The sequence below is a fragment of the Trichomycterus rosablanca genome, chromosome 11 (genome assembly GCF_030014385.1).
Source record: "Trichomycterus rosablanca isolate fTriRos1 chromosome 11, fTriRos1.hap1, whole genome shotgun sequence".
Classification (NCBI taxonomy): Eukaryota; Metazoa; Chordata; class Actinopteri; order Siluriformes; family Trichomycteridae; genus Trichomycterus; species Trichomycterus rosablanca.
Genome location: NC_085998.1, coordinates 7,966,307 through 7,992,153, shown reverse-complemented (window position 1 = coordinate 7,992,153; position 25,847 = coordinate 7,966,307). Strand labels below are relative to the sequence as shown.

General features: G+C 42.6%; 1 protein-coding gene across 1 annotated transcript in view; it reads right to left on the bottom strand.

Moving 5' to 3' along the window:
- The window catches only part of LOC134323001 (F-BAR and double SH3 domains protein 2), a 100,533-nt gene that overhangs the window by 1,231 nt on the left and 73,455 nt on the right, over positions 1–25,847 (bottom strand). Inside the window, exons 9-19 of the mRNA XM_063004407.1 lie at positions 19,631–19,753; positions 17,717–17,812; positions 12,748–12,864; positions 12,301–12,405; positions 8,815–8,976; positions 7,965–8,099; positions 5,431–5,514; positions 4,475–4,652; positions 2,860–3,077; positions 228–387; positions 37–128 (exon numbers count right to left, since the gene is read on the bottom strand). Of these exons, the coding sequence (XP_062860477.1) occupies positions 37–128; positions 228–387; positions 2,860–3,077; positions 4,475–4,652; positions 5,431–5,514; positions 7,965–8,099; positions 8,815–8,976; positions 12,301–12,405; positions 12,748–12,864; positions 17,717–17,812; positions 19,631–19,753 (1,470 nt within the window). The remainder of the gene's footprint in view (positions 1–36; positions 129–227; positions 388–2,859; positions 3,078–4,474; positions 4,653–5,430; positions 5,515–7,964; positions 8,100–8,814; positions 8,977–12,300; positions 12,406–12,747; positions 12,865–17,716; positions 17,813–19,630; positions 19,754–25,847) is intronic.

Here is a 25,847-nt window from a genome sequence, read left to right as displayed (position 1 = left end):
TAAATTCAAGTAAGGGGGTGGTGAGAAGTGACATACAGGTCGTAGTTTCCCTGCGCCGGATCCATCCGGTGTGAATTTGGATGGCTGGGAGAAACCTGGGCTCTCTGGACTCAGAGCAGAACTGTGATCTACACACACAGAGAGAAAGACAGAAACGATCAGCGTGTACAAAACATTAGATGAAACGAAGTGAAGTGCATTAGGATGGATTTGGGCAGGGTCCTTACTGTGAGACGGTGCTTTGTGTGATCCAGGTATTTTGTGTTCTCCGTTGACGGATGGGGAGCGGGGCAGGTTGAGGGCAGGGCTACAGTCCAGGCTGCAGGGAGGCTGATCGTACAGGGGTAATGGGGGTAAAGATGACTGCAGTTTCACACATGATGATACCTGTAACACAGAGCACAAACACATGGATGAGTTGTTTGTTTGTTTTGTTTATTAGGATTTTTTACACTTTGGTTACATTCATGACAGGAACGGTAGTCACTCATTACACAAGATTCATCAGTTCACACAAGGTTATATCGAACACAGTCATGGACAATTTAGTGTCTCCAATTCACCTCACTTGCATGTTTTTGGACTGTGGGAGGAAACCAAAGCTCCCATAAGAAACCCACGCAGACACGGGGAGAACATGCAAACTCCACACAGAGCCCCACCTGGGGATCAAACCCAGTACCTTCTTGCTGTGAGGCGACAGTGCTACCCACTTAGCCACTGTGCTGCCCACATGGATGAGTAAAGAAACATGCAAAAAATTTCTGGTCAAGGTAACTATTTTGTACTAAAGATAACAATTAACATAATGGTTTTATTATTGCCTACCTTCCAAAAGCATACCAGTAGATGGATTGGTTACTCTAAATTGTCCCTTTTTAGAGAGTAAAGTGTTTAATGACTAAATTGAAGCACTAGATTAATTATTTTAGCTTTAAAATGGTGATATAGGTTGGAACAGGAAGTCTTAACATCTTGTTTACTTTTCATCACAACTGATGTGTCCCAAACTACATAATAAATAACACGTAAACATAGTACAATATAAAGTTCACGATACCTTTATTGGCCTCTGGTGAAGATAATTAACATTTGGTAACATGGTCTAAAATATCAATGCACAGCCTGCTTTCACCCTGTTCCTTAATGGTCAGGACCCCCACAGGACCACCACAGAGCAGATATTATTTGGTTGGTGGATCATTCTCAGCACTGCAGTGACACTGACATGGTGGTGGTGTGTTAGTGTGTGTTGTGCTGGTATGAGTGGATCAGACACAGCAGCGCTGCTGGAGTTTTTAAATACCGTGTCCACTCACTGTCCACTCTATGAGACACTCCTACCTAGTCTGTCCACCTTGTAGATGTAAAGTCAGAGACGATCGCTCATCTATTGCTGCTATTGTCACAGGACGCTGCCTACGAGGCGCTGTTGGCTGGATATATTTTTGGTTGGTGGACTATTCTCAGTCCAGCAGTGACAGTGAAGTGTTTAAAAACTCCAGCAGCGCTGCTGTGTCTTAGCCACTCATACCAGCACAACACACACTAACACACCACCACCATGTACCAGTGCTGAGAATGATCCACTAACCAAATAATACCTGCTCTGGTCCTGACCATTTAAGAACAGGGTGAAAGGGGTCTAACAAAGCATGTAGAATAACAGATGGACAACAGTCAGTAATTGTAGAACTACAAAGTGCTTTTATAATTGAGACACCCTGTGAGCAGGCATGGAGAAAAACATCTGATCAAACACCCGGCAAAGGAGATTAAAATCACTGCTTTTTATTTCTGGCTTTTCATTAAGAACAACATACAATCAAAGACGTCTGATGACAGAGGAACGGGCCATCCTGTTAAATGCTGTCCCATTAACTGCTTGAATTTTAGGAAGGAAGTGGGAACGCCTGCTCTAATGGGTCCTCTCCGCCACACTGGGCGTAGAGACAGACAGGAACGGGTCATGCCCAGTTTATCTAAAGCATCTGTGGGCACAGAAGGCAGGGTGAGAGACCATGTGGTGAACAAGAACAAGAGGAGAAAGGTAGGTAGGAGATTCTAGAAACAGAACAACGTCCAAATGTTCTGGTCTGGGCCAAGTGGAAACACTGGGGTCAGGACAGAAATATGTCCTTGTATTACAGCAAACCACCGTCTGCATGTTAATGGGGGGTGGGAGTTAGGTTTGAACCCAAGACCCCAGAACACTGGAGCTGTATGGCATCCACACTACCTGCTGTGCCTCGGTTTTTAATTATCACTGTATATTTGATCAATCATGTCTATACTGGTCCACGGGTATTGCACAGCAACATGGGTCCTGGGGACCTGGGTCCGGTCCATCATTCAGGTCACTTTCAGACTTTATCCATGGTACTGGTGGCTACAGGTAGGTACTTGGTTGGCACAGTAGTCTATTACCATAACCCACTACTGGCCCTAATGGGTGCTTCACAGACACAGCTAGAGGAAAATTCAGATGGGATTTTGTCTTCTTGCCGCTGCAACAGCACCTCCTCAAGCGGCTGTATATAGATACAACCGTTTGAGATACCAGGTCAGAGCTGGTGTGCACTAGCCTGCGGTGCTCATTGGTCAGCATGGATGGTGTGCATAAGGTGGAGGTTGATAATACAATAAGGGGTTGAAATTGGACACATCTAAATTATTTTATAACAAAGACCTCTATTTATAGATAGAAGCTAGATTTTTTCTGCCCCCCTGTGACCCTGACAAGAATGAAGCAGTTAGTAAAAGTAAATGAATGAATGAATGACAAACAACATTTTGGACTCTTTGTGTTTTTTTGTGAGAATTACGATGTGAATCACATTAGTAATAAAAATCTCATACCTGAGCATCTAAGACCCAGTGCACATCTCCATTCTCTGCGGTCAGATCCTCCACCAGGACAGAGGGAAACACGCCCACTCGTCCGTTGAACTCGCCCTCCCAGAACCCATCGTCCTCCTGATTGTCTTTATTGAGGATTCTGATAACCGCGCCCTCAGGGAAGGACAGTTCGTCTTCCGTCTGGCCCTCGTAGTCGTAAATCGCCTTCGCAAAGCTCACTGAGAGCAAGAGTGGAAAAAAACAAGGTAAGACGGGTAAGAACCAGATTAAAAAAGGTTCGAAACAAAGTTTAGCTACTACGTGCAAGTGCTTGAGATTTGTCTCCGAGAAAAAGAACTGTAACAGCCGTCTGTACAAGTGTAATTTGTGTAGGTCAGTTGTAGCCAAGCGGTTAAGGTATTGGACTAGTAATCAAAAGGTCGCTGGTTCAAGCCTCACCATTGCCAGGTTGCCACTGTTGGGCCCTTGAGCAAGGCCCTTAACCTTCAATTGCTAGACAATATACACCAATCAACCATAACATTAAAACCACCTCCTTGTTTCTACACTCACTGTCCATTTTATCAGCTCCACTTACCATATAGAAGCACTTCGTAGTTCTACAATTACTGGCTGTAGTCCATCTGTTTCTCTGCATGCTTTGTTAGGTCCCTTTCATCCTGTTCTTCAATGGTCAGGACCCCCACAGGACCACAACAGAGTAGGTATTATTTGGGTGGTGGATCATTCTCAGCACTGCAGTGACACTGACATGGTGGTGGTGTGTTAGTGTGTGTTGTGCTGGTATGAGTGGATAAGACACAGCAGCGCTGATGGAGTTTTTAACACCTCATTGTCACTGCTGGACTGAGAATAGTCCACCAACCAAAAATATATCCAGTCAAAAGCGCCCTGTGGGCAGCGTCCTGTGACCACTGATGAAGGTCTAAAAGATGACCAACTCAAACAGCAGCAATAGATGAGCGATCGTCTCTGACTTTACATCTACAAGGTGGATCAACTAGGTAGGAGTGTCTAATAAAGTGGACAATGAGTGGACACGGTATTTAAAAACTCCAGCAGCGCTGCTGTGTCTGATCCACTCATACCAGCACAACACACACTAACACACCACCACCATGTCAGTGTCACTGCAGTGCTGAGAATGATCCACCACCCAAATAATACCTACTCTGTGGGGGTCCTGACCATTGAAGAACAGGGTGAAAGTAGAATAAAAAGGTATGTAGAAAAACAGATGGACTACAGTCAGTAATTGTAGAACTACAAAGTGTTTCTATATGGTAAGTGGTATGGTAAGATAAAATGGACAGTGAGTGCAGAAACAAGGAGGTGGTTTTAATGTTATGGCTGATCGGTGTATACCCTCAAAGTACTGTAAGACTTCTCATCCAGCATTATGACCTGACCTTACAACAGTGAAATGGTACAAATTCCCACAGACACACTGCAGAATCTTGAGGAAAGCACAAGCACATCCAGGAGAGTGTAAGTAAGCTCATGTTATTCTTAATGGTATTAGGATGACATGTTGAACAAGCTCATTGTTGGGTGTCTGTATACTTTTGAACAGATGACAAGTGACAGTATGTTTGTGTGTGGGGTGGGGACTCACTGCTGGCGTCTCCGTTGATGCTAACCGAGGCCAGCTCAGGTTCGGTGGAGTTGCTTGATGTGTGTGATCGTGTTTCCAGCGCAGTGAGAGACTGGAGCATGCTCAGTATGCTGTTAGAGGAAGGGAACTGCAGGTACTTCTCAGGGACGTAGCCCACATGACCTGATTTATTCCTCGCCTGCACACAACACACACACACACACACACACACACACACAAAACATTTAGTCATGCCACAGTGGCACAATGTGCTAGCCCAACATCATGGAGATCTCAAGCATTTAAGTTTGAATCCCATGCGGTGCTATCGACCTGGCAAGGCTTTCAACAGTCAGTGCTGGTAGGGCTTTAGGGTGACTGGGCTTCACTGCTGTACATGTAGTTACCATGTTTGTGAACGCAGTTCTTGGAAAGGTCTATTTAGTAATTGTATATCCACAAAGTTATCTGTATGGTAGGTAGATGATAAAATAACCAATAAATTCAATGTACCAGACAGTTGTTGCTAATAAAGTGCTCGGTGAGTATAGTATTATTAAGCCTCGTCACATGAAATATAAATAAAATATAATATATTGGGGTTTTTTCATCATTTTTCATGTTTTACTACCACTTTATCCTGGTCAGTCACAGTGGGTCCAGTTTCCCCTGAAATCACTAGGTGCACCCCCGGACATCCATCACAGGGTCTCTGTCACTCCACCCCTCCCCAGACAGCCAATTATGTCTGTATGTAGACGCCTGAGCAGTCAATAGCACCAGTGGGGATTCGAACCCTGGATTCCACTGGTAGTGGGGTAAGATGATTTACTGCTGTGCGCTTCATCCATCATGTTCTACAGTCATCAGGTTTAAAAGTGAATTTATGCATCATTGGGTGAAATGACACTTTTTAAACTCAATGAACCCATTTCAATATGTATATCAACAATACATAATTAAAAAGCAGTGTTTACTTTGACCCAGTCCTCCATGTCTCCGTCCTCTATGACCTCCAGAACCTCGTGCTCATCGATGGTCAGCTCGTCTGGCTGAGACGCCTGAGAGAGAGAGAGAGAGAGAGAGAGAGAGAGAGAGACACAGACAGAGCGAGAGACACAGAGAGAGTTTATGTAATTTGTTTATGCAAAGCTTTTTCACACAGCGTTCAGGCGTTTATAAGCGCAAACACTACATCACAATCAATCACTGTATTTCAACAGCATTAGTTTTAGAACTGCATAAATGTAACATTATATCACATTATATCACATTTGGCCTCCCACAACACAAACAGAAAGGTAGGACAGAGAGCTGCCATCTAAGGATGTAATGATGCACCACAAGACAGTTAAAAATCGATTCACATGTGTAATGAATCGAAATTCACTTTAAACAGCAGAGGGCACTGGTGCGATTCACCTCGCCTGGTTGACGTCACTACAGGGTTGCCAGGTTTGGAATTTTCCAGCCAAATGTATTTATGTGAGGACACTTTCTTTATTTGTATTATTCATGTATTTATTTAATGTGGGATTTATTTCATTTCAGTTTTTTTTTACACAAAAATGGAAATGTGCAGCATTGTTTTGCATAGTTTGTACCTACCTCAGAAATAAAAGGGCATTCATTATTTAGATAAATAAAAGATAAGCACAAATACAGTATTTTATTTTATTTTTTTAAAGATAAATAATAAAAGGAAACTTCGAATCGCATCATGGGTAGAGTGTATCGTTACATCCCTACTGCTATCTAAAAAAATATGTGGACTCACATTGTAAAACCTGCTAACAGGAATGAGTCATACTGTAGCAATATCTTATTGATCAAATGATCTGATTGGTCAATTCAGTCACCTGTGGCTAGTCTAAAGTGGAAAAATCTAGAAGCAACTCCCATAATACTTAAATAACTAAACAATTATTAGCTAACTATTTGGCTATTATACCCCACAGCAATATGAGAAGAATAAAAGCAAAGCATACAGCAGAAGAAGTGTTTATTAGAAGCTTTATGTTTTGAGTTTTCATGGCCTAGCATGGAATGTGTGACAAGATAATATCACTGTGCGTAACAGCAAACATTGACTGGAGTGGTGTAAAGCAGCGATCCCCAACTTCTTTTGAACCACAGACCGGTTTCATATAAGATATAATTTCACGCAGGTGGGAGGATTTAAAATAGAATAAATATACTGCTCACAAAAGAGCTTTTTTTGCTGCAACGAGACGCAGCTTCCACCTGGGGGTGATATGAGAAGATAAACACCCGTGTGTTGGAAATGGAAGCAGTGTTTTTATTGCTGATGTAGCGATCTCTAATTATTTATCCTTTTTGTGCGGCCCAGTAATAAATGACCCACGGACCGGTACCGGTCCATGCCCGGTGGTTGGGGACCACTGGTGTAAAGCACACCACCAGCAGACCCCAGACCAGTGAAAAAACATTCTCCCAAGTTTATTAGTGACAGTTTATAATCTGGCAGTCTAACCTGCGACTTTAGGGTTTGCAGATACAAGGTTATGAAAAATTGGACGTTTTGATGTTTGGTGTAGATCTGCATGGAACCCTGACATCAACCCAATAAAACCTTTCAGAATAAAATGAAAAAGCAACTCCAAGATTTTTTTATTGGAAGTAAATCCATGCAGTCATGTTCCAAATCTGGTGGAACACTTTCCCAGATACAGCAGCAAAGGAGAGAAGTAAACGTTATAAAGATGCCTAAAAAGGACAAATGTGATGTTTGGCTGTCCATAAAATTTCGGTCATGTAGTGCAGAGTTTTTTAAACCCAGAGTTGTGACCCTTTGGTGGGTCTTGAGCCAAAAAAATGGGTCACAGAGAAAAATAGTAATAATTACTCATTCATGCATTCATTTTCTTATCCGCTTATCCAGTAAGGGTCGCCGGGGTGCTGGAGCTTATCCCAGCTTTTCAATGGGTGCAAATCACACAGTAACACCCTGGACGGGACACCAGTCCATCGCAGGGCAGACACACATATACACACACACACATTCACTTACAGGGCAATTCAGTGTCTCCGATTAACCTGACTGCATGTTTTTGGACTGTGGGAGGAAACCGGAGCTCCCAGAGGAAACCCACGCAGACACGGGAAGAACATGCAAACTCCACACAGAAAGGACCCGGACCGCCTCGCCTGGGGATCGAACCCAGGACCTTCTTGCTGTGAGGTGACAGTGCTACCCACTAAGCCACCGTGCCACCCTAGTAATAATTAAATAAACAAATTTTTCCAGGTGAATAAACTTGTACGTGAACGCACCCTTGTGGAGGCTTTATGTTAAATCTTGTAAACCTTAATGGGACCAGATTGAAAGAATGAGATGCATTGTTTGTGTTGCCTGGTTTGCTACAAAAAAATTATGGACAAAATGTGGGTCATGTAAAAAATCATGGACAACATGTGGGTTGCTTAAAAAAGTTTGAAATACCCAGCTGTATCTGGTGATTGAATGTAGAGATAAAAGTGTGAATGTTACCTTGTAAGAGTAGAGCACTTTACAGGTGAGCGGGTAGTTTCTCAGTGTCCCTGATGGACTGGAGCTGCTGTCATCAAATGCCTCCATGTTCTCCTCCAGTTCCTCAGTCTCGTCTCGCTCCAAATCCACCGTGGTCTACAGAAACACAAATTCAGTTCTCAAATGTAACAGACTCAGCTGAGGGGTTGAGAATGAATTTGGAACGTGACCTATTAGAAAGTCTAGAATAAACAAGATCTCCCTGGGCTTTACGAGCTCATAAAGAATAATAGCCACGTCTTCGTCCTTTCACAGGGTCATTGCCTTTTTGTCTAACACCCATCCACCTGGTTAATACTATTGGACAAGAAGAGATCATGTGACCATGGTTCCTGCCCTCAGGGGCTAAACCATTCAGGTAAGTGAAAGATAAGAGTACTGTATAGAACGGAGAGCTGGCTGGATTCAGCATCTCTGATTGGCTTATGCTTGGAATAAAGGGATGAATGAACTGATCTGAGATCAGGCTGAAGGTCTGAGGCGAGAGCTGAATGTTTGAACAAGACTAAGTCACGATTCTAATGTTGACTTTGTAAATCTGTTTTCCATGAAGTGCTCAGTGGTGTCTGGTATTCTTCATCCTGGCAAAAATGTACATAACCTGCCACCTTAAACCTGGAACATGAAGAAGAACCAATATTTCCAAAATGTGATTGAGGAAAACTGAAATAAACGGAGGTGGGTTGGGTAGATGCTTGGATGGATGGATACGTTTATGAAATCCAGTGGACAATCACAGTCTCAATAATGTGTCGAGACATCTGGGCCAAAATCTAAGAAGCTTTTATGAATATTTAAAAAAAATACGTACTGTAACTGAGGAATTGTGGGTAATAAGGGTGGGCAGTGATGCCCAGCGCTCGTTCTCCAGCTCCTCCATCACCTGGTTCATGGCACTTTTCAACCACGTATCCACAGAAACACCCGCCTGTCTGAGCAGGTCCAGACGAGCCTCGGCTTTCAGCTTCACTGTCTGAGAGAGAAAGAAAAGGTCATTACACACACACATAACACACACGCATAACATACACACACACAATACACAAACGCACACACACACATAAGTAACACACACACACACACACAATACAGACACAACACACATACACGAATAACACACACAACACGCACACAATACACGTGCACACACAACATTAATATACACACACAACATGCATACACACACAACACACAAATGCACATACACATAAATAACACACACACATGTACACAATACACATGTGCACACACAACGTGCATATACACACACAGCACACAAATGCACATACACATAAATAACACACACACATGTACACAATACACATGTGCACACACAACGTGCATATACACACACAACACACAAATGCACATACACATAAATAACACACACACATGTACACAATACACATGTGCACACACAACGTGCATATACACACACAACACACAACATGCATACACACACAACACACAAATGCATATACACATAAATAACACACACATGCACACACACAGACAGATAACATGCATGCACACAACACACACACATTAATACCATAAACACAACACACATGCACACACACACACACAACGTGCATATACACACACAACACACAACATGCATACACACACAACACACAAATGCATATACACATAAATAACACACACATGCACACACACAGACAGATAACATGCATGCACACAACACACACACATTAATACCATAAACACAACACACATGCACACACACAACGTGCATATACACACACAACACACAACATGCATACACACACAACACACAAATGCATATACACATAAATAACACACACATGCACACACACAGACAGATAACATGCATGCACACAACACACACACATTAATACCATAAACACAACACACATGCACACACACACACACACAACAGACACAACACACACACACACACACAAAACAAACACACATGTAGCACTAACAAAAGAACCACACACATGGACACAAAACAAACACACACACACACACACACAAATAACACTTAAACACACGCAACACACACATAAATAACACGCTCACACACAACACACACACACATACATAACACACACAAACAACACAAAGCAAAATCAAAATTGGCAGGTTTTCTCTGTGGTTATTTTTGTTCTCCTGCTTTTATCCAGTCGTTCCAGATGTGCTGATGAATTATTTATCTGAGACTGATGGAGGACGAGACAGAATTTTACTGATGAAGATGAAAGAGCGACGTTACAGCACAACATTAATATTGTAGCTACATTTAACAGCACATTAAAGAGACAGTCCACAGATCAAACCGGTGCAGGACTGAGACAGACGGACGGACGGGGGGTCGAAACACACAGCGGGACAGTAATACAAACACCAAAAATAAAACCATTATAAACGTGTTGATGAGGCTCGTCTCTGCCTCCAGAAAAGCTTTTATTGATCTCTGAATGCTCTCATACACATGACTAGTGGTGAGATGTTGGATCAAAATCGTCTACATCTGAGAAAGGTGTGGATCTACCTCACAGACTGCACTTCAGTTCTGTCCAAATAGGTTCACCACTTAGATCTGGTGATTAAAACTCATTTATTAAATGCAACACACACACAAACACTGACACACAAAAACACACACACACACACACAAAAACAACCACACACACACAAACACAAAAACATACAAGAACACAAACACACAATAAATAAAAAACACAAAATGAAATGCATCTTACACAAATAAACACACACTGACAAAAACAACTCAAAAACAAACGCAAATACAAAAACACACAAGATCACAACACAAAATAAACAAAACACACACACACACAAATAAAATACACCTTACAAACACAACACAAACAAAAACACCCAAAAATCTAAACACAAATGAACACACAAAAACAGTCAAATGAACACAAACACACACAAACCCAAACACACACTCAACACAAAACAAACACACTGACACAAAAACAATCACACAACCACACACAACCACACAAGAACACACTGACACAAAATAAACAAAATAAAACACACACAAAATACAAAAACAAACAACACACCGACACAAAAACAAAACACACACACAAAACACAAAAACTCTCAAATACATACACACAACACAAAATTAAATGCATCTTACACAAACACAACACAAACACAATGACACAAAAATAAAACAGACACAACACAAAACACTACAATAAACAAAAACAAAAAAACACACAAAAAAAATGAAACAACCCTAACAAAAAACACAACAGACAAAACTTACACAAAACACACAAAAATTAAATGCACACAAAAACAAAAACACGAAAACACAATGACACAAAATAAACAAAACAAAACACACAATAAACAAAAACTCTCAGATACAGAAAACACACAAATTAAAAGCATCTTACAAAAACACACAAAACACAAACACACAAAAATTTAATGCACACAAACACAAAAACACAATGACACAAAATAAACAAAACAAAACAAAACACACAATAAACAAAAACTCTCAGATACAGAAAACACACAAATTAAAATCATCTTACAAAAACACACAAAACACAAACACACAAAAATTAAATGCACACAAACACAAAAACACAATGACACAAAATAAACAAAACAAAACACACAATAAACAAAAACTCAGATACAGAAAACACAAAAACACACATGAACACAGACAAAAAAACAACACACACACAGTCTCAAATGCACAAAACACAACACAAAACACAACACAACACAACACACAACACAAAACACACACAAAACACAAAAAACACACATGAACACTAAGACACAAAAACACAAGAACACACTGACAAAAAAAAAAACCCAGTCTCAAACACACAAAACACACAAGAACACACTGACAAAACAAAACAAAACACACAGTCTCAAATACACAAAACACAACACACAAAATGAAGTGCATCTTGCACAAACACAACACAAAAACACAAGAACACAATGACAAAATAAACAAAACAAAACTCACACACAAAACACAAAAAAATCTTAAATACACAAAATACACACAAATTAAAATCATCTTACAAAAACACACAAAACACAAACACACTGACACAAAAGGCCACACAAAACAACACAAAACACACATGAACACTAAGACACCAAAACACAAAACACACAAGGACACACTGACAAAAAAACAGAACACACACAGTCTCAAATACACAAAACACAACACAAAACATCTTACACAAATGCATGCATGCACACACACACACACACACATCACTACCTCAGATTTCCGTAGATTCTCTTTCGCCTCGTCTATTCTGAAGTCCAGCTCGATGCGGCTCTGTTCTGATGGAGGAGTTCCCTGTCTCTCACTCTCCTCCAGCATCTACAATAACACAACCATCACTGAACATCCTCACACTCATCATAATAATAGAGACACAACCATAATGAGGATTCAAACAGACACTACTACTAACTGGGAGTGAATAGTGATCGCACACACACACACACACACACACACACACACACACACACACACACACACACACAGTACAATCACAGGACCAATATTGGTCCACGCTATGTTGATGCCAGAAGTGGGATCGACTGCAAAAAAGAAGATGACGACGGGAGACCCGTCGTCATCTTCTTTTTTGCAGCCGATCCCACTTCTGACACCAACATAGTGTGGACAGAGATTGACCTCCCAGCACGAGCGTCTCACCCGTTTGCAATTGATGATGTTTTTGTGTTCTCGCGCCACTCTCGTCGCCCACTTCCGGGCCTCCTTGTTGAGACTGTGCTCCTCTGTGGTGCCCGTCTCCGACTCCAGCTGCCGACTCTACAACACACACACACAGATCACATTAGATAGGCGACATACACTAGCTTGGTTGAATTTACATCCTTGACCTACAGATCTAACCCAGTTTGTATGCCTGTGGATGCCAACGTGCTGCTGGATGATTTATTTATTCCTTTCTTAAGATTTTAAGGTGATGTTTTCCACTTTGGTTTTAATTTTGACAGGACAGGCAATTACAGGCCAAGTTTGTATCATGTCTTTGGACACATGGAAACACAGGGTGCAGGGAGAACATGCAAACTCCACACAGAATGATAATGAGCTCTTGATTCTTTTATTATTCCCTGCCAGTGATGCCCTGTGGGTGCTCATTAAAGGAGTTACGTGAAGGTCAAAATATAATTATTCATTCATCTTTCATAGCCAGTGAAACTGATCATGGTCAGGGTCAAAGTGGGGTTCAACAGTGGGGTTGCTGGACAGGGAGCCATTTTACTACACGGCATAACATGGACTCACTCACTCACATCCACCACATGTATTGAAATGTTTTGAAAGGAGGGTAAAAAAACAAAGCACCTGTGGAAAAAAAAAACCAGACATGGAAAGAACATGCAAAACTCCTTACAGACAGTAACTAAAGGGAAAGAATGAACCCAGGTCCTAATGACCCATGACCAGCAACCATATATGATCTCCACATTCATCCGACGGAGGCCTGAACGTACTGCACAGTGACACACATGCAACGACGACATGCAGATGACAGACACACGTTCTCGCAGTATGGATGAAGTGCACTGTTGCATGATCGGGGAACGGTTTAGAGAGTTTTTAACAGTGTGTAGCACTACCTGGGCCAAGGTCATTCTCATCACACTGACCACCGATGGCTCAATGTCCACCAGCTGCTGCACTGAGCTCATCGTCTGAGCCAGGAAACAACCGGACATGGACAGGGTGGGGAGAAAAGTTAGAGAAGATTAGTGACAGTCAGAGCGATTAGTGACAGGAAGTCATCAAACATCTAATGTTAGAAAAAGAGTAAAGATCTTAGATTCTAGTCAGTATAACAGACCATGAGAACAGAAGATGGGACAGAGAAAAAAAGAAAATAGAATAATAGAGAGGATGTTTGGGTTAAAGAGTTCATAAGAGAGTTGGATATATCCAAAAAATAGGAGCAGGTTAGAGGTTAGATGTTTTTATGGCAGAATTTGGCATCAACAACTGAATCCATCTATAAATTCATATCAGATTTTAATACAGCGCATCACCAACAGGTGGCACCAAACAGCTACTACTTTAATTACAGCTTGGTCTCTGCTCAGCAAAAATACACTAATAACTGAAAACAGGAAGCAGAAATACTGTATTTGTACATTCATATTAGTAATTCTCATAAAAATTACACAAACACAGAGAGACAGCTTTATAATAATGAAGAGTGCGACATGAGAAGTCTGTGACCATGGCATGGCTGTTTTCTGACACAGAGACTGATTTGAGAATGTTAGAAATGGCTTATTGCTTGTAATCTTTGCTACACAAAAATGATAAATAATATATCAACAACAAAAAACATTCAGTGACTGTCAGTACTGTAGATTAAATCATATCTTTTGTTTATGCATTTTCTCGCCTTTTTCTTCCAACTTTTTCGGGCATCCAATTGCCTGATTGCATCACGCTTCCTCTACACTATTGCCAAACCCCGCTCTGATTGAGGAGAACGAAGCTAACCCACGCCCCCTCCGACACGTGGGCAGCAGCCGCATGCATCTTGTCACCCACACCAGGCGAGTGCATATATGCGAATCAGCCTTGTGTACAGAGAGACACACCCTGATCCGCAGTCTTTCCCCGCCTCTGTGCAGGCGCCATCAATCAGCCAGCAGAGGTCGTAGTGCATCAGTTACGAGGAGTCCCTATCAGGCTTAATACCCCACCCCTATATGAACAACAGGCCAATCGTCGGATGGCAGAGCTGAGATTCGATACAATGTGTTTTTACCGCTGCGCCACCTGAGCAGCCTGATTAAGTCAGCAAAGACGCTGGTTTAAGGTAAACAAAAGGCTAAGTAATTTTAATCACTACTTTTTACAACTGTAGTGAGCAAAAAGGATTTGAAAATGCACTACATGTTGAATCTTGAGGCCAATCTTGAAGAGGTTTTATTCCCACCAGTAAAGAAGAGGAAGATAAGGCTACAGTGGGCACAGGCTTACCGAAACTGGACAGAGAACTTTAAGAAGTATACTGAACTGATTGGTGCGTTCTTGGAACCAGTTTGAAGTTGAATTGTTGAATTCTTTATGATGTTGTGCATGATTATCAAATGAGGTAAATTGTGGCCATATAGACACAGACAGTAACTGATAAAGTATTAAATTATTTTTTTTCGGCTGCTCTAGTATTTAGGGTAACCACATTGGATCATTCTGCTCTGTAGACCTGATTTAGCACTGACAAGTGCACCTCCCAACAGCAAGGCTGTTCAGCCACATCACCCGTCAGACACAGCCAATCATGTGTAGATGATCAACCAGCCGAGCTCAGCACTGCTGAGATTCGAATCCCCAATCTCTGAGGTCGAGTGGGTTACTGTGTTTTATCACTGCACCACCCAGTTGGCTTAACTGTCAAAATAAATGCAATTTAATTGAAGACTCAGCTGTTACACCAGTGAGATAATTACTGTTACTATTTTATTTTATAGTACTGGACTAGTAATAGAAATGTTGCTGGTTTAAGCCCCACCACTGCCAGGTTGCCACTGTTGGGCCCCTGAGCAAGGCCCTTAACCCTCAATTGCTTAGACTGTATACTGTCACAGTACTGTAAGTCACTTTGGATAATAGCGTCGGCTAAGAGCTAAAAATGTAAATTTTGGATATTTATTTATTCGATCCCACACACACATTTTTAAGCTGTGCACCCTGCCCAGGCTAGTATGTGTCTCAGCAGCCAGCTGAATATTTCACATGGAGGACCATGCTGTTCATTCAGCATTCACCCAGCGCTCTGCCAGCACCCTGACCAGACAGCAGGAGTCGCTGTTGCAGCAGCAAGGACGATAAACCCTATCCAACCTTCCCTCCCTCAGACAAGACTGATTTTGTGTGTTGAACACCCAGCCTGTCTGGTGACACCGTCTAGACGGAAATTTGGTCTCTGCAGGGGTTGGCTAGCAAGTTAGACTGGAGGTACGTTTTAAAATAAAGGGAAATACAGAGAGAGAGAGAGAGAGAGAAAGAAAGAGGGTGTGTGTGTATATGCATGAGAGAGAGATTAATCTGTGGCGTCTTGAATCACGAATCGAGACATAACACACTGCGATTCCATCACCTTTAAAGGTGTTTCTAGCTGTAGGTAATAATAGACAGTGAGGATCAGACTGTGTGTGTGTGTGTGTGTGTTTCAGCAGAAGGTGTGGCACGAATCTGAGGTGTGTGTGTGTGTAATACTGATGAGCGATAAGGAGACAGAATTGGAAACTAAACTCCTATATTTTTTATGGATTAGTGTTTTTGATATTTCCCCTCTTTTCTCAGAATTTGGTCATTACCAATTCCTTAGTGAAATTCCTCTCCTGTTCGCACCACCCCCATGCTGGCAGACCATCTCGGAACATACCAGTCTCGTGACATTTTTACTCCAGCCAGGACGATTCTCACAGAGAGCTGAAGCATGTATGGAGTCACACTAGGCCCTGTGAGTTCCTCAACTCCTCGTACCAACACCTCAACCAGACCGCAGACACAGGGCCTTCCCCTGATCTCAAATTAATACACATGGGGTGTGACCTAATGATCTCTCTACATAGACAGCATTTACGTCACTCTACACGCACCCGAGAAGGAGCCTGTCTCAATTCTTAGATACATTAAAATGCTGCCTACTGAGACGCCTTAATTCTGACTGATATTCTGACCGAATAACGAGGGAGCTCTGTATGCTTCCTAAACCTAGTAAGCTCTCTATATAGATGCATTTTACGTCATCCTATGTGCACTCTTAAGAAGACGGCATGTCTAAACTCTTAGATACATTAAAATGATATCTAAATGATAATCTGACTGAATAACAAGGGAGCATCCAATGCTTCCTTAGATGTGAAGGCAATCCCAGCATTCAGTGCGGCACAACTTTTCTCACAAAAAAATGTCTAATATGGCGAACAGAAGCGGAGCAGCTAGCAGATTTATTTTTCAATGTAAATAAATTCTCACTGATTTTTCATTTATATAAAGGTGTACAAGCATTTATTTGCAATTTTCGGTTTGTTTGGTACATAAAGGGAAATGTTAGCTGGCATGCTAGCTGCTTGTGTCGCCTCAGCCCTTTGGTTTGAATGGCCTAAGGCTAATTCTGTTAGCTTAGTAAGCTAAAACAGCAACAGTTGACGACGACAGCCAATGGCGTAATCACTGTCTAACTAGAGGGTCTTAATAATCTGTCTTCTGAAGTTTGATGTCAGTAAGAATCCTCTGTACTTGGGCAGCTGACCAGGTAGGCAGTGAGCAGCAAGGCAGTTTAGTAGGTTTTGAGACAGACCCATGGTTTCGGAAGATGCTGCTAGCAAAGATGGAACAGTGTTGAGAGACTCGTCATTCATGCAAGCAGACGAGACTGTCGAGAAGTTGTGAAAATCGGGAGCCACTGGGAACATCAGGACATGGGCCAAAAATTCAGGCAAGCAGACGAGACCAACTGGTATAAAACTGTAAAGAGGTTGTGAACATTGTGAGCCAATAAACTTGGGTCATGGGCCAAAAAAGGATGAGAACCCCAGCCAGAGAGAACAAGGGAAAACACGTCACCTACAGTAAACATAAAGCCTGAATACATTTGTGTAGGAAGTGTTAGAGTGAATGTGTGTGTTACCGTGTCACCGTCACACGGCTGGAACTGGAAGTCCTGTGTTTTATGGAAAACTGGATTCTCCTGGAGGAACAACTGCTGATTGAAGTCCTGCACCACCTACATCAAAAAAGACACAATCAGTCTATTCACCAGTAAGCAGTCTATCACCAGTAAAATGTGCACGTTGGTCTGAAACGCTTTCACAGTCAGTGCAAGTGTGCAGCTAAGCTGATGATAATTCAGACAAAACAAAACATTTGTCACCCACCCACTACATTTCACATGGAAGCAAAAGGGAAACCAGGACGGTGGTCAGGGGATTAAACACCTCGTTTGTTCACATTGATGTTTTATTTGTCAGCATTTTTTTTATTATTTATATTTTTCCCCCTCTTTTTCCCCCAATTTTTATCCCCCAGTCTAGTTGTGTCCAATTACCCTGATTGCGTCCTCTATACTGATTCGACCCTTCACCGCTGACTGAGGACGCCTCTCAACTGACATATGCCCCCTCGGGTATGCACAGTCAGTACAGATACGCATTTTTCACCTGCAAGCCAGCCAGTCATTGTTCATGCTGCCACCCAGCCCAGTCGGAAAGGCAGAGCTGAGGTTCAATATGATGTATTCGAAACCCCAACTCTGATGAGCTAGCGTACTTTACCGCTGCCCCACCTGAGCGCCATTTGTCAGCATTTTAAACCTGATCAGTTTTGGTTAGTAGGACAGATAGTGCTTTCTGAAGTCCCAATAATTTCCGATAATCACAAAAGTCTGTTACCATCCGACCTGGAAATCTTTACCCCTATAGTTCATACAAGCTGCATTACCTGGTATTATTTTAGGTATTAACTTATAGGGATAAAAAAGGCATTTTCCAGACATTAAGTGTGCATAAAGCATCCATAAACTAATGGCCTAAAATGTGATTAAGGAATTCCTAATAATTTCAGCTGTTGTTTCCCCCTTTTGTTTGCTTGTAATTGTGCGTATGTAGTGAATTGAATTTCTCAGTACATGAACTGTTAATGAGGATCTGGCAACGCACCGCTACACTAAATGGACAAACGTATTGGGACACCCCTTCTAATCATTAAATTCAGTCACAATTATTCCTAAATGGTGTAATAAATCAATTACATTAGGGATTATATGATTTCAGCTTTGCAGCAACAGTTTAGGGAAGGACCCTTTCTGTTCCAGCATGATTGTACCCCTGTGCACGAAGCAAAGCTCTATAAAGACATTAAGAAAAGCTCGGTTTAAAGAAACTCCATACTAGGAATGAACTGGAACATCAGCAGATGCTTTCTTGGCCAACATCAGTGACCAGCCATACAAATGCTCTTTTAACTTTACTGGCACAAATTCCCACAGACATACTTTAAAGTCTTCAAAGTGTTGTTAAGTGAAGGCAATCAAAGCATTCAGTGTGGTACAACTTTTCTCACAAAAAGTTACAAATATGAAGGACGAATGCAGAGTACGAGTGTCATTTATTTACAAATTCGGGCTAGTCAGGAATAATTTAACTGTTTTCAGTACACGGAGGGAGATCTTAGCTGGCAAGCTAGTGGGTTGTGTCGCCTCAGTCCATTTGGTTTAAATGGCCTGAGGCTAACTGTGTTAGCTTAGTAAGTGAAACTGTGGTGACATAATCGACGTAATCGCTGTCTAAGTAGTGCGTCTAAATAATCTGAGTTTTGAGTTCAATGTCTTATTAGAATCCGCTCTACTGATGCAGCTGCCCAGGTAGGCAAAGGGCAGCTCACTTGGTTTTCAAAGAGACTCATAGAGATAATTCATTTTAATACAATGTGTTTTTAAATTGGGATGTCCAACAAGCTCATGGTCTGGTGTTCATATACTTTTGGCCACATAATGTATGTCTAGTAATAAAGAAAAAAACATAATAGTTAAATTTACTAGACTTACTCGACTGGATTTGTCCAGGAGGAACTGGAATGTGTTGTGAATGGTCTGGAACACTTCTAACTCCGTCCGGCAAAAAGACATCAAATAATCCTTCACATGATCGTACACGTCACCTTCCAGAGCCTGAGAGAGAGAACGAGGAAAAACGGGAGAGGGTTAATACGGATTCCCACAGATAAGTGTTCATTTTCAGGTCTAGCCAGACCAGGGTTTATGGGAAAATTCATTACATGAAATGACAGTCGTGATTTGAAAAACATCCAATGGATGTCTTGATGCATGCTCAATAATCCAGGTACACAAATCCACAAAGTTGAATCAGTTCATCTGGACACAAGTTTGTTGTAGAGATACCTTTCGTCACTCATCCAGCTCAGACTGAAAAAGTCACTTGGATGAGTGATGAAACGTATCTCTACAACAAACTTGTGTCCAGATGAACTGATTCAACTTTGTGGTTCCAGTGGATGTCTTTTTGGATCGTCTTAATCTGGATATTCACAATTCCTCTGTGCACTCTGGCGACCCCTGCTGGTTGCCTGACAACTACATAGACAAAAGTATTGTGACATCTCTTCTAACTTAATTCATGTGTTTCAGTCACTGTAAATGCTAACAGGCATAATAAATCAATCATACAAAGGAAATGACATACTTCCAACTTTGCAGCTACAATTTAGGGAAGGCCCTTTCCTTTTCCAGCACGAAAACTCAGTTTAAAGAAACTCCAGTGACCTGCACAGAGCCCTGACCTCAGACCCACTGAACAGCTTTGGAATAAACATCTGTTTAAGCTTTCCTGGCCAATATCAGTTTCTGCCATACAAATGCTCTTTGGACTGACTGGGAACAAATCCCCACAGACATACTTCAAAGTCATGTGAGAAGTTTTCTCAGAAGAGAAAAGAGGCTCTATTTTAATCCAAGTACTGCGGCACGGCGGCTCTGTGGGTAGCACTGTGGCCTCACAGCGAGAAGGTCCTTGGTTCGATCCCCTGGTGGGGCGGTCTGGGTTCTTTCTGTGCGGAGTTTGCATGTTCTCCCCGTGTCTGCGTGGGCTTCCACTGGGAGCTCCGGTTTCCTCCCACAGTCCAAAAACATGCAGTCAGGTTAATTGGAGACACTAAATTGCCATATAGGTGAATGGGTGTGTGTGTGTATGTGTGTCTGCCCTGTGATGGACTGGTGCCCCATCCATGGTGTTACTGTGTGCCTTGCGCTCATTGAAAAGCTGGGATAGGCTCTAGCACCCCCCCTCGCAACCCTGATTGGATAAGCAGTTAAGAAAGTGAGTGAGTGTCCAAGTACTTATGACTATAAGAGCGTATAAACTTGTAACTTCAGCTGTACATGTTTCAGAGTTCTGGGTACGTTCAAGTACAAAGATAAAGGAAATATAAAAGTGCAGGATCACTGTGGTTCCTCAGGAATGTAATCCAGGAGAAATGAAGGTTGTGTAATTCTCCAGCAGCTGCTGGGAAAAGTTTTCCACATTCCACCATCCTGACGTTCAAAAACAAAATTCAATACCTCCTTCTTCCAACCCCTCACGCCCACACCTCCCCGCCCCAACTCCATACACACTACAGTCTGACTTCAAACGCCAGTGAACATTCTGTTCCAGACGAATCGGTACCGTGTCAAGACAAGATCTGAATATGTACTTGTGATAAACCTCACCACCACCAACTGGGGGTCAAATACATCACAACAATTCAGATTATGGGAGCTCAGGTGGCGCAGCGGTAAAACACGCTAGCACACCAGAGCTGACATTTCAAACTCGTCGGTTCGAAACTCAGCTCTGTCATCCGGCTGGGCTGGGCGCCAACATGAACAACGATTGGCTGTTGTTTATACAGGGTAGGGTGCTGGATAGGGTAGGGTGCTGGATAGGGACTCCTTATAAATGGTGCAATTACGACCTCAGCTGGCTGATTGATGACGCCTGCACAGAGACGAGGGATAATGTGTTGATCAGGGTGTGGCTCTCCGTACGCAAAGCTGATCCTCATATGAACCCGCATCGTGCAGGTGAAAAGATGCAGTCGGCAACTGCGCACGTGTCGGAGGGGGCGTGGGTTAGTCTTGCTCTCCTCAATCAGGTGGGGATCAGCATCACTGGAGAGGAAGCGTAATGCAATTGGGTAAGTGGATACGCTAAGTTGGGAGAACAAGGGGAGAAAAAAACTATTTAGATAATGGCTGGGGTACACTCAGGAGTGATCACCACTACAATTTAACCCCTCTGAATGGTGCATGCTGGGTAGTGAGGGTTCTTTCTGAAAGGGAATTTAAATTATAGCCATTTAGAACACATTTCCAACTTTATTTCCAAAATTGTACCATTTGAATCATTTGAATCTAACTCATTGAATCATTGAATCGAGTTTCAGGAGTTTGAAGCCTAAGGTGTACATCATTTGCACCCTTTACATTTTCGGCATTTAGCAGACGCTTTTATCCAAAGTGACTTACAGTACTGTGACAGTATACAATCTACGCAATTGAGGGTTAAGGGCCTTGCTCAGGGGCCCAGCAGTGGCAACCTGGCAGTGGTGGGGCTTGAACCGGCAGCCTTTAGATTACTAGTCCAATACCTTAACCACTAAGCTACAACTGCCCCTTAAGAATTATGCTCCATTAAAGTGATCACTGGAATGACCCCACAAACACTGCTGTTTGTGTTTCCACTGCAGGACTGACCACTACTTCAGACTGGACCGTCTGTCCGTCTGTCCCCATAGCAACAAAGGCAAAAGCCATAAGAGTATCAAATAAAACCTATATTACCAATTAATTAGTCAAATGTACCTTAAGTGGCTAAATTTAAATTATGTAAGTCCAAGTAAGTTGACAAATGAACCTATCAGTTAATTAAACTCCAGCCTGATTACTGTCATGCTGGGTCCAGAGCCTATCCTAGGAACACTGGGTGCAAGGCCCTGGGATAGACTGTACCAGTCAGGCTCAGTAAACCTATTTGTTCGTTAATTCATTCATTTTCACACTGCTTCATTGAGGTGGAAATTTATCCCAGGGCAGCACACACCAAACTAATCCCTTAATTACTTACACATATGGGTACATTATAGCAGCCAATCTACCTTCTGTATGTTTTTAAGAGGTGAGACAAACAGAGAAAGTGACTTGAGGCGAGTATCAAATAAAGTCCTGTGTGCTGGAGCTCGGGGAGGCACGGTGGCTCGGTGGGTAGCACTGTTGTCTCACAGCAAGAAGGTCCTGGGTTCGATCCCCAGGCGGGGCGGTCCGGCTCCTTTCTGTGCGGAGTTTGCATGTTCTCCCCGTGTCTGTGTGGGTTTCCTCCGGGAGCTCCGGTTTCCTCCCACAGTCCAAAAACATGCAATCAGGTTAATTGGAGACACTGAAGTGCCCTATAGGTGAATGGGGGTGTGTATGTGTGTCTACCCTCCGATGGACTGGCGCCCCGTCCAGGGTGTAACTGTGTGCCTTGCGCCCATTGAAAAGCTGGGATAGGCTCCAGCACCCCCCCGCGACCCTAACTGGATAAGTGGTTAGTGAGTGGAGGTCATGAGTCAGTGTAGATATGCTTTATTTTATAGTCTCTACCTTGTAATCACCCGTTTTGTTATCTTACTGTGTGTGTGTGTAGACGGGGGATTCCAGAAAAAAAACTTCAGCTTCCCGGTTTTGTCAAATGCACAAACACAATACATGATTCAGATTCCAGCTAATCCAGACGTCCAAATTTGGCAGTGCATAGTGGGTCAAAAATGTGGTCAAAACCTGGCAGCCAGACTCATATATGATCATTACTGTAATTCCACAGCGCTACGTGAGCCAGAGGAAGCTGGAACTGAGGCATCAGCCATTCCACTAAGAGATAAAACCATTGCACATTAATCGCACCGGTCCTTCCAGATGTGGCTGTGAGTGCCAGGCAGTGCGGAGAAATTTTGGAGATCCTGGCGATGGAGGTACTTTTAGTATATGAGCTGTTCTCAGACTCACTCCTCCAGCCTGCATGTGACCATTTAAGGAAGAATCGGAGCCTGAACCTGAGCACTAAAGCACTGTAATGCTTTACCTAAAATAGAGCTCCAGACCGGCACCAAAATCATTCATTTATAAATATTAATAATGCTCTTAATTATCTCAGCAGTGGTGACAGGTCAGAGCTATGGACAGTTTTTTACAATTTATTTCATTTTCATCAACGTTTTTATCCGGGTCAGGGTTACGGTGGGTCTGGTTTCACCAGGAACACTGGGTGCAAGACAGGAATACCCTGGACAGGATGGCAATCCATCACAAGGCTATGGCTATCCCTCCCCTCATATATGTACACAGCCAATTGTCTGACTAGGTGCCCGGCTGGCTGATAGCACTGCTGGGATCCAAGTTTGAATCTGGGTGGGCTAGTGTAATAATCTTACTCTTAATGATTTCACATTTTAACTACATCTTCTGTTGTTTTACCTCAAGGTTAAAGATTGCACGTCGAGACCACTGTGCCAACAATGCTGCTCCTGCTAGATGTGATGGATACCTGGCTTGTTTGCATCAAAAATGTCAAGAACTCACTACGGACTTCACAGACAAATAATGAAGAACTCCAATTATTTTTGCTATTCATAACTTTTAGTGTAATTTATTTTGTGTATGTATGATTTGTGTAAATCCTATTTATTCAAATTATCCTGCACCCGAGGAGTATGGGTCCATGCTGAGTCTGGTTCCTCTCAAGGTTTCTTCCTGTAATTTTAAGGGAGTCGCCCTCAGCTTGCTCAAAAGGGGTTTTTGGTCTGTTGGTCCTGGAGTCTGTAAATTTGCTTTGAGATAATGTTCATTGCAAAAAGCGCTATACAAATAAAACTGACTTGACTTGAATTGACTAATAAACCTGCACCACCTGAGCACTCATGAACAATTTTTATTAGGTTGTTTAATTTATTTTGAATATGTGCATATATTTATTTAACCTACATAAAGTGACAGACTATAGCAGCCACCACAGGAACGTGTCCACTTATCAAAAACGTCTGCTGCTGAATGTGCATGACCTTCGAGTCCTCAGACAACACTGAATACAGAATACAGACACATGGGCTCTGGAGTACTTCAGGAAAAGGTTAACACTTAACACAGTCCACCACTGACCGCCTGAATCAGCAAAAATGGAGCTCAGCGTGGCTCTCCGTACACAATATGGCTCTGTGGCTACCCAACACTGGAAGGTGATTAGAAGCGGCCGCAGACTGGACACGTTTTTTTTAATATATATTGTTTATGCATTTTCTCCCTTTTAGTGGGTCCAATTGCCCGACTGCGTCATGTTTCCTCTCCACCAATGCTGATCCCTGCTCTGATTGAGGAGAACAAAGCTAACCCACACCCCCTCCGACACGTGGGCAGCATGCTGTATGCATTTTATCACCTGCACTTTGACGAGTGCAATGCGGATCAGTATTCGTGATCCCAGCTCTGGTTCCAGCGCGTGTTTTTACCGCTGCGCCACCTGAGCGGCCTAGTGATCCGGCTCTCATTAATCAGATCGGGGGTTGTGCAGCCAACAGTCGATTCACAATCGTGAACTGGAAATGACTAGGTTGGGAGATAAACAGGGGAAGATCCAGAAAAAGGCTGAACAGGTTCTTGGGTTAGAATCTCTATATTAAGACATGGTCTGATTCTGTCCGTTCACTCAGATCCACTGCGGCTGCATTCAGTGCCAAACACTTTACTGACCTGTGCAACTTTAGGATTTAAAGAAAGTGTAAAATCGAGCTTGAACAACTCTAACAGATCCGGTGTAGGAAAAAACCTAGTGTAACATTTCGCCAGGCTAAGCAGGCAGAGGCAGACCGCTTGCTGTACAGTCACACATCTCAGATCATTAAAGCTGACAGGTTAAAGTGAGAAGCTTGTTCTCAATGTTCTGATGAGTCCTCAGCGAACTGAGAATATAAGATGTGACCTTGAGTGTCACTTCTATAGCTGATTGTATTCAGTAAGTGGACAGGGTTTAAGGGCTGAAGTTATTGAGACTGTTTGGAGCACAGCGTCTGTACACACATGCACATGAGTAGAGCATGGCACTTGAGTGGTAATAAAGCTGTGAGGATTAGCTAGTGTCACCTGGGGATGCCACGCAGTCAAAGTCATTCCTGCCGGACCCTGAGTGCAACCACACTGGACATCATGTTCTGAAACTACACTTCATTTATCACTGACC